At 50.1% G+C, this 10,411-nt stretch overlaps 1 protein-coding gene across 1 annotated transcript in view; it reads right to left on the reverse strand.

The window, feature by feature from the left end:
• LOC142990468 (astrotactin-1-like) overlaps positions 1 to 9,821 on the reverse strand; it is a gene marked incomplete at both ends in the record, with an annotated part of 26,227 nt that extends 16,406 nt beyond the window's left edge. The window contains 4 exons of the mRNA XM_076140271.1: positions 1,086 to 1,235; positions 2,266 to 2,408; positions 2,508 to 2,758; positions 9,640 to 9,821. Coding sequence (XP_075996386.1) covers positions 1,086 to 1,235; positions 2,266 to 2,408; positions 2,508 to 2,758; positions 9,640 to 9,821 — 726 coding nt within the window. The remainder of the gene's footprint in view (positions 1 to 1,085; positions 1,236 to 2,265; positions 2,409 to 2,507; positions 2,759 to 9,639) is intronic.
• Positions 9,822 to 10,411: the final 590 nt, after the last annotated feature.

Raw genomic sequence — 10,411 nt, forward strand, 5'->3', positions numbered from 1 at the left:
CCGACATTTCAGAGGGTTTCTGCTCATTCAAGTGTTAAATATTCCAGCATCAGCGTTTAGAGGAGCGAGGGCGCCGTGTGCCGCCGCCGTGCGCTCGCTGTTTGAGGCTCTGACTCTTTGTTGATAAAAGCGTTTTAACCACAATGTTGTTTACCTCTGCCTGAGCTCTCATCAGCTCACAAAGCTGCGGCGGTGAAACATTCAAGGTCAAAGAACGGAAAGAGGCGTCTGCTGCCTGTTTGATGCCACAGAGACCAGAGCGCCCCCCCTGAGGCGGGATGGGGTCTACGGGCTGGAACCAGACCGAAGGGGACCGGAGCCAGCAGACGGAGGGAAAGATGTAAACCCGTCAGCTGTAGGTTCAGACCCGACCTCCTGATGACGGTCTGACCTGAACCCTAACCATCCATGGAGAAGGTCCTGACCCCTGACCCCTGATGTCAATCTGATCTGAACAGTTTGTGTTCTCCACAGACGGAGTGACAGCGGAGCAGCCACGTACAGATGAAGGTCAAGTGATTCTGTGTCTAAGACAAGAGAGAGGAGAAGTGTGACTGATGAGCCAAGGTCAACCTCAGACGTCCGCACTGACATTTACTAAGTGTCCCGCTCCTCTTCCTCCACTCTAACTTCCTCCTCTTACTTTATTTCCTTTATCTCTACACTGAACAGCAGGAGGAGGAGAGCGAGGACAGACGGAGGTCAGGGTGGCGGTGGCGATGATGAGTGCTGAAGATATGAGCCAAGGAAACGTGAGGTAAAGGAGGACGGAAGATGAAGAGATGGATGAAGGTCATTCACACACACAACCATTCATTACAGGTCAAAGGTCGTCCCAGGCATCTGCCGTGACAATCCAGGTCATCTTTAAGATATGGAGCTAATGTCATGGCAACTCTCACTCACTGGGGCTGGGATGGAGTTGGAGTCGGGATGGAGTTGTGGGTGGGGCTGTGGTTGTGGGTGGGGCTCAGGTTGGGGGTGAGGCTCAGGTTGTGGGTGGGGCTGTGGTTGTGGGTGGGGCTGTGGTTGTGGGTGGGGCTGTGGTTGTGGTTGTGGGTGGGGCTGTGGGTGTGGCGACTCACCGCGGGTGTTGCTGGACAGACGCTTGCGCTGGCTGGTGGAGGTGTTGTGTGGCAGCAGCGTGTTCTGCTGGTGGTTGCTGTCGATGGGGCTCGTGGCGATGATGTTGTCCTTGTACTTGTTCATCAGGGCCAGTTTGGTGTTGTCGCTCACTGTGCACGGCGAGGACAGAGAGAACACACACACATCATCACTGCATCGATGTTCTTTTGAGCTCGACACATTTAGCTTCATCAAGAGGAAGAACGTTATTTAGTATGTTTGTGTTTGTTTGAGTTGTTTGACTGTGAGCGGATAGTTTGGATGATGAAGATGAGGATGAGGTTTATAACTCCAGATGTTAGCAGGTAAGTTTGAGCTTCATAAAAGAAATGGAATCAAACGTTCAAAATGAAATCACTATATGTTGAAATGTAGCCGTAGCTGTAGTTAGCTGTAGTTAGCTGTAGTTAGCTGTAGCTGTAGCTGTAGCTGTCGTCATCAGCCGTCGCCCCCCCCCCCTCCCGGTCTTTAATACTGATTGTTGTTTCTGCGATCACAGCAGCTTCATTAATCTCATGTTGAAGGGTAGTGATTACACGAAGACATTTCTACAACAAACACGTGGAGAGAATAATGACACACACTTGTGATCGTTTGTCTGTAAAGTGAAAACAACACGTGTGAAGGAAAACAGCTCCCCGATGGTCGACGCCCCTTTAGGACGCCGCCTGATGGAGTGGAAATGACGTGGTGCTAATTAAAGCTGACGTTCTGTCCTCTGCACCTCAACACCTGGACACTTCTTTACATAACAAACTAATTAGCTTCCTCTCATTCCAGGCTGGTGTTTCTCTACAATGCAGAGGTGTGAATGGATTCTATGTTCCTGATCAGACTTCTATAAGAGCTGCATTAATGTACTTAAGACCACAGCCCATATATCTGTGCAGAGCTACAGCGCCCCTCAATGGACAGGCAGGGCTCTGGCTTTCATAGCAGGGAACCCGGAAGTCCCCATAATCATCTGGTGTGTATTCTTTTCTGTTTGTCGTTTGTTTATTGTGTATATTTCAGACCAATCTGGAAATCTTTGATCAAAACCAGGGACAGTGATTGCCAGCCTGTGTGTGTGTGTGTGTGTGTGTGTGTGTGTGTGTGTGCGTGTGTGTGTGCGTGTGCGTGTGTGTGCTGCATGCTCACCAGGCGTGAGGTCCATGTTGTTCTTGTCATTGCAGCCCTGCAGGGAGTCGAGCGTTCGCGTGACTTGGCTGGCGAACTCCTCCCCCCCGTTCATGCACTCCCTCTGCAGGTGGTGCCGCAGGTCGGTGATGTCATATTCGTACCTGGACAGCAGGCACAGCTGGGTTAGTTTGACCGTATCTCCAGTCTACACTCCAGTTGAATGATGGATCGCCCCGTTCCCGCCCGAACCCTACTTGTACCCATCCAAGATTGGCGTCTCGCGGATGCTGAGGGTTCCGCTGGAGTTTGGCCCCTGACCCCTGGAGTTCCTCAGGCTCTCCCGGGCTTGACCTCCCATCAGCACCGAGGGGATGTAGTGGATCTCGTTGGCAGCTTCGGCGCTGGCGCTCTTCTGGGGCTGAGGGATGCGGCGGCGTTTGCACCAGCGCCTACGAGTGTAGAGGATCAGGACCAGACACAGGATGGACAGCAGGAGGGCGATCATCCCTCCCTGAGGAGAAGACAGAAAGACACACAGTCCACCAGAGTCCATACCTCCACCAAGGCCCTACAGTCCACACACACACACACACTCTCTGGTTCCAGGTCCCTGAGTGGGTTGACCAACATCCATCCATCATCCTGCCACGCCCTCAGACGATGACCTCATGGATTTACAATCAAATCTCCTAAATACGATAAGAATCAAAGTCAGTGACCAAGTTCAGACGTGAATATCTTTACATGTCATAAAGGCCAAGGAGAGAGAGACAAGGCCAGGGACAGAGAGAGAGACAGGGCGGGGACAGAGAGGGGGCGGATCAAAGTCAGGACGAGGACAGAGAGTGGAGGAAAGGACGTAAAATCAGCCGGTCAGCAGTTGGACCTGCACACACACACACACAGGGTCTCTGGTATCATGACGTCATGACGTCTTCACGCCCTGCTGGTTGGTCTCCTCTGGTGTCTTTACATTACATTACATTACATTACGGTCATTTAGCCGACGCTTTTATCCAAAGCGACTTCCAATAAGTGTTGGCTTGTCTTGAATTGAATTGCGTTGTCCGAGTCTTTCACGTCAGCCTTGTGCTTCTCAGCCTGTTTAACTGTTTAACTTCTCATCTTCATGGTTTCAGTTTAGCTCTGGCCTGTGTGTGTGTGTGTGTGTGTGTGTGTGTGTGTGTGTGTGGTATCACTTGTAATGTAATTTAAGATAACAGGGTAAAGTCGTTTCCTTCTCTCCTTCCCTGTGATGTCACCTTGACTTCGCCTCATCTCCGCTTCTGAGACTTGGTTCAGATTTGTGTCAGAATCAGATCCTGAGTCTGATTTACGACCACGGAGGATTTCATAACACGCATGACCTTCAAAGGAAGTGTAGAGCCTTTGACCTCAGCTAAAAGTTTCAGGTTGAGGATAATTTACACTTAAAAGGCTTTAAAGTGTAAATGAGCTGTCAAATGTCAAACCTAGGTTTGTCACAAATGTCAACGGGCCGTGGACGATCGTCAGCGTTCATCATGCAGAGCAGAAACAAAGAGCGGAGAACGGCGATTAACGCGGTGCATGAAGTGGAATCAAAGCCGGACTAAGTGGGCCGAGTCGTCCTTCAGAGCCAATAACAGCAGAGCGTGGCAGCCTAATCCACTTAGTGACGGAGGAGGAAGAGGAGGAGGATGTTGTAATGGCATCAGCTCCTTGTGACTTACGCTCCTGTCATGTCTGTCCCGAGCCGCCTCGCTGAGCTCGGACATCAATCTGTCAGTTAGTCTCCACGCGCCAGACGTTAAGAGGCAGGAAGACGCAAAGATCGAGATCCCATCTGCCACACGCCAACACAGAGGGGGGGGGGGGGGTACTCTGACAGGATCCAACACGTGTTAATGGATCCACAGAGCTGGAGAGAAGAAGAACATCTACACACTGATGGCTGAGGCTAAAATGAGCTAAACATACACTCCCACCTAAGTCAACAGTCCAGTCAGTGGGATCTGAATGGTTTCCTGTTGGACTCCTAAGCTCTGCTCCTGTTAATGCTCCTTTCCTCTGAGACCTCTGAGACTGGTCTAATCTTTAAGTTGTGTGTGTGTTAGTGCAGCCTCACGCCTGCATGTTAGGGATCCGTGTTATGAATCGGATATGTTTCACAAACTTTTACCTGCACCAATCTAAAACTCATTTTCCCTCTCGCTCAGGTGAAACTAATTCATTTGGTGGCTGTGAATGAAAAGTAATTCACCGTGTTTCAGCAAATACTCAGAAAATTGGAAAACAGAGGAAATAATTACTGATCAGTTCGGCAATAAAGCCTGAGACATTCAGCTCCTTTCTGCATGAGAGTGAGAGAGTGAGAGCATGAGAGAGTGAGAGAGTGAGAGCATGAGAGAGTGAGAGCATGAGAGAGTGAGAGAGTGAGAGCATGAGAAAGTGAGAGAGTGAGATCATGAGAGAGTGAGAGAGTGAGGGCATGAGAGAGTGAGAGCGTAAGAGAGTGAGAGCATGCAAGAGTGAGAGAGTGAGAGCATGAGAGAGTGAGAGGGTGAGAGCATGAGAGAGCGAGAGCATGAGAGAGTGTGAGAGTGAGAGCATGCAAGAGTGAGAGCATGAGAGAGTGAGAGCATGAGAGAGTGAGAGCATGAGAGAGTGACAGCGTGAGAGCATGAGAGCATGAGAGAGTGAGAGCATGAGAGAGTGAGAGCATGAGAGAGTGACAGCGTGAGAGCATGAGAGCATGAGAGAGTGAGAGCATGAGAGAGTGAGAGCATGAGAGAGTGAGAGAGTGAGAGCGTGAGAGAGTGAGAACATGAGAGCATGAGAGCATGAGAGCCAGGCTCAGACAGGCCCAGGGGACTGAACCTACAGGACACAGGAAGGGGGATAGCCACTGTCCTTACCCAGGGAGTGGAGTGGACTGAACCATCTTACTGAGGGACTGAACCATCTAACTGAGAATGACTGCAGGTATTATATGTGATGCTGACTGGCAGAGGACGCTCAGTAGAACAAGACATATGAGCCAGTTTGACCTCCTCCCAGAATCTAAACATGTGTTCGCTCACATGTAGATCTCGTACTCTCACACGTCAGTGGTCGTGCTGATCAGCTGATCTGCTGCGCTGTGATTGGATGTCGTAGGCCACTTGTTGTGCGGTTAAAGACCTTCTTCTTCTGTCTTCATACATATCTGAATGCATCTACCCTTCCTCCTCCTCCTCTTCCTCCTCCTGAGCGCAGACACGTCCCCTCTCGTCTGACTGCATGGACGCTTCTTCATCTTCTGCTTTTATTTCTCTCAGTCACGCTCGTCTGTTAAGGAAATTAAATTGAGTTTAAAGTTTCTGTCTGCGTTCAGCTGCGACGTTTACAAAACGACAGGAAGCTGAAGCTGCAGCGCCAAGCGTGATTTATTAAAACCAAAGTGTGTGTGAGGAGAAGTCACAGCCACACAGAAGCTACAGATACAGCCTCTACAGGTACAGCCTCTACAGGTACAGCATCTATAGGTACAGCATCTACAGATACAGCATCTACAGGTACAGCCTCTACAGGTACAGCATCTACAGGTACAGCCTCTACAGGTACAGCATCTACAGGTACAGCATCTATAGGTACAGCCTCTACAGATGCAACTGTATATCTTTTTGTCTTTATGTAACTATATATGTGAGGATTAACTCCTGAGTTCTATCTCTTCTTTATTCCGTCTCTATCAGCGTGCAGTGAAGGTCGGGGAGTGAAATCATGAAACTCTTCAGACTCCAGCAGAAACACAACTAATGTATTGGTTTGTTCCATTTGAGAGTCAAAGGAGCAAACGATCACTTTAAGGCTCAGACCATGAAAACACAAAGTACAGCAGGTAGAGACTGAGAGAGAGGTGCAGTTGCCATAGCGATGCGGTGAGAGGGGCTGTCCTCTTCTGCTGCTTCACAGTGGTGAGGACCTCATGGACTTCAGGTCTGTAGGATCCATAGGCAGCACACACACGAGTCAATAAGGCAGGGAACACGCCAACGTCATGTGACTATAGATGCTCTACCACCTCTCCTGCTGCACACACACACACACACACACACACACACACACACACACACACACACACACACACACACAGAGCCTCACAGAGCATCTCCTTTGCATCAACAAAACTTGAGCATGTAGAAGTTTGTGCTTGTGGCTCATTCAGTCTGTAGACAAACGACACAAACATCCTCCTTCCTTCAACAGAAACCAGGGAGGAAGAGGAAGAACCCACATGTAGAGGAAGAACTCCAGGGGTTTCCATGTGAGAGCGTCTGAGGGGTCTGATGTAGAGATGTTAGATTCTAAAGGCCTCTCTGCTGCTCAGCTTGTGTCTGACGTGTGTTTGAACTGTGTCGGTACAAGGTGATGTCATTTATTATGGATGAGCGGTCAGCGTGTTGGATGAGAGCGAGGGAGAAGCTTTGAAGAGGAGGAGACATAAAGCTGCTTCTACTGAGCTCATCCTGCCAGTCAGCATCTCATACAATACTTTGGTTTAAGCAGGTGAGCTGCAGAAACTAATGTGGAACGTTCTCAGTGAAGATGGTTCAGTCCAGCTTCATCTAGCAGCACAAACTAAAGTGAAACTCTACAAGCGCACACACACACACACACACACACACACACACACACACACACACACACACACACACACACACACACACACACACACACACACACACACACACACACACACACACACACACACACACACACACCGCGCTGAACATTAACATGTTTCTGTCATTTTCATTTCAATCTGGGGTTGTCATGCTTGGTTACATGCAGATCAAAGCCAAAACCTGAAGCAGAAAACTCCACCAGACCAACGTGTCCATGTGGTCTGGATCCTCCAGGCCACTCAGATAAAGATCAGGGGCCAAGATGGAAACCGGCTTTCAGCAGGTCGCTCATATGGGCCAGCATCAATATTAATATCACAACTAAACCCACTACTAATAGAGAGTGAGAGTGAGAGGGGAGTGAGAGGGGGAGTGAGAGGGGGGGTGAGAGGGGAGTGAGAGGTGGAGTGAGAGTGAGAGTGAGAGGGGAGTGAGAGGGGGAGTGAGAGTGAGAGTGAGAGTGGGGTGAGAGGGGGAGTGAGGGGGGAGTGAGAGGTGGAGTGAGAGTGAGAGTGAGAGGGGAGTGAGAGTGTCATATGAAACAATATCAGAGCTGGGTTGTGTGTGTGTGTGTGTTCTCTGGCCCCAGATGCAGACTCTGGTGCAGCTCAGTGGTCTTGATCCCCTTTAGGATCAGACCCATAATAACTTTGGCTTCTCTTCAGGCCTAAACGGGCTTCGGTCCCAAATCATCCATTTGGTGTAAACAGTCTCACGACAGCACGGCGGCTCGCCAACCCAGCCAGGAGGATTAGAGGCTCTGGATACCTGAGGGGACCTGTGTGGAGTCAGGGGTCTCACAAAACCACCACACGGCTTCAAAACAACAGGAAGACTTAGACTTCTGTGTGTGAACACACACAGGAAGTGAAGATCATATATGATCAACCTGCCTCAGCTCTCAGGAGAGTTTAACCTTTATGAATTTAACAAAGATTGGAAAAGATCTTTAATTATTGATTCTTAAAGGATTTTGATTGAATTTTTGAACATCTAACATTTATATTGATAAAAATGTTAAAAGAATGAAAAGTGTTTTATTATTTATTCCATTAAATCCAAATATCACAAAGAACCTCTAAGTGAAGAGGTTCTGCTGCAAAAAACACTGAACTTTATGCTCTATAGATATATATATATATAAATATATATCATTTATATATCTATAAGCACCAAGATAACAAAGAAACAAACTGCAACACGTCAATGCAGGGCTCAGAACTAATCAATCAACCCACGTACATGCCACGCTTCAGCTGATGTGTTTCAGTGAAGTTCAGACCTCCATCAATCAGTCCCACTCCTTCATCTTCAACACAAGACAGAGCAGCTAAAGACCAGAGAGGCACACCTGACCAGGGTCCAGACCTGACCAGGGTCCAGACCTGACCTGGGTCCAGACCTGACCTGGGTCCAGACCCGGGTCCACACCTGACCAGGGTCCAGACCTGACCTGGGTCCAGACCTGACCTGGGTCCAGACCTGGGTCCACATCTGACCAGGGTCCACACCTGACCTGGGTCCAGACCTGACCTGGGTCCAGACCTGACCTGGGTCCAGACCTGGGTCCACATCTGACCAGGGTCCACACCTGACCTGGGTCCAGACCTGACCTGGGTCCAGACCTGACCTGGGTCCACACCTGACCTGGGTCCAGACCTGACCATGGTCCAGACCTGACCAGGATCCAGACCTGACCTGGGTCCAGACCTGACCTGGGTCCACATGTAGCTGAAGCACCAACATGCTGGTGGATTTATAGGTCCGGGCCTCCAGCCAGGCAGCTTCTGCACTGATGACCTGGCAACGCAGCGGCAACACGCCTTCCATCTGTGGTCACGGTCTGCTGGCGTGTGCGTGCTAATCCGTCTCTCCACACCTACACAGCAGACCGAGCATGTTCCCGTCTCACGTTTACTCACGACATCGACACTACACCCACACCGAGGTTGTGTGGAGCGCGGTGAAGCTTCCTGAGGTCCACCTGCTGTCAGCGGAGGAGAGTCAAGGTCAAGCTCCGGTTGGCATTCAGGCCGGGTGCAGCTGCAGGCTAAAGGTCGCCCGCAGCTGACGGATGGTTTGTGTACGCAGCTATAATGTGCTTTCAATGTCCGAGAACACAGATCGTCCATCAGAGCCTGATTGTGATGTCTGTGGGCAGTAAAGGGCACGGGGAGGCGCTGTGTCATATCTATGATCTAATAAATATACATTTCCTCAGGCCAGCGGCGGAAGCAGAGAATCATTTCCTGCTCCGCCGACACGCCAGATAAGGTTTGATGGAGCGCAGACCGGCAAAGATCCACATCCTGCAAATCAAAGGCACAACTTCATCAGCCACTACGTTCAGGCCTGCAGCCTATAGGGTCACAGCAGGGCGCTGGGGGCGGGGCCAACAGAGTCAAGACAGGAAGAAGGAAAACAAAACTCATTCAGAAGTCATTATAGAAACTTTCAAGTCAGAATGAGAGTGAAGTAAACTCTCTGTTCCATATGGAGATGTGCTCTGTTAACCTGTTAGTGTGTGAACAGAGACAGAATAGAGTCAGGATGAAGCCTGAAGGACAAGAAGACACCGGAAAACTCTTTCCTCTACTTTTTTCACTTTTCTTGTGTGAATTCCAAATTTAAATTCCAAATCCATGAAACAAGAACTTTGCTAAATGTTTCACCCGTCTCACTTTCTAACAACATGTTCAGAGGTCTGTGCTGTTTGGTTGCCGTGTGAACAGATGCTTGTTACCATGACGGAGATGTGCAGGATGCGTAGCTCCTCCTTGGCTGAGGTGTTAGCCGGGTCTTCAGTGGGCTCAGGGAGGCTCAGGCTGCCGTCCTGGTGGTGGATGTGGAACAGCAGCGTCCCGTTCTCCAGCCACTGCTGCCTCCAGCGCACCAGAGGGATGTCCTCCGAGTTCCCCGAGATCTCTGACACGCAAACACACACAGAGGAGGAGGAGGACATGAGGTCAGGACCTGAACAGCTGCTCATCTTCATCACTCAACTCACTCACACACATCCTTTCATGTCAAAACTGGCAGTATGCAGTTGAACGTTGTGGCTCCTGTAAGACCTGTGTGTGTGTGTGTGTGTGTGTGTGTGTGTGTGTGTCACACAGGCCATTAAACTGATTCCAGGCGCAGGGCGCTCTGATCTACTGTACATCATAACCTGTTTACGCACTAACACACTCAGTGACACAGCAGTGTGTGTTTATAATGGAGGCGGCGTAACGAGGTCGGGTCCTGACAGTAACGGATGGTGGAGCGCTGCGGCCGACAGGGACTCCCCCCCGCCCCTAAAGAAGATTTAAGAGCCTCGGCTGGTTTTAACTTAAATGCAAATGATGTGGCAGAGTGTGACGGGACGACTTAAAGAGCAACAGAGCCCAGGGAGCAGTTTAACATGAGAGGAGAACCATTAATGAGAGAGAGGGAGAGAGGGAGGGGGGGGAGAGAGAGAGGGAGAGAGAGGGGGGAGAGAGGGAGAGAGGGGGGGGGAGAGAGGGGGGGAGAGG

The sequence above is a fragment of the Genypterus blacodes genome, unplaced genomic scaffold, assembly GCF_046128005.1.
Source record: "Genypterus blacodes isolate CSIRO-AG114 ecotype Tasmania unplaced genomic scaffold, CSIRO-AGI_Gbla_v1 ptg000540l_1, whole genome shotgun sequence".
Lineage (NCBI taxonomy): Eukaryota > Metazoa > Chordata > Actinopteri > Ophidiiformes > Ophidiidae > Genypterus > Genypterus blacodes.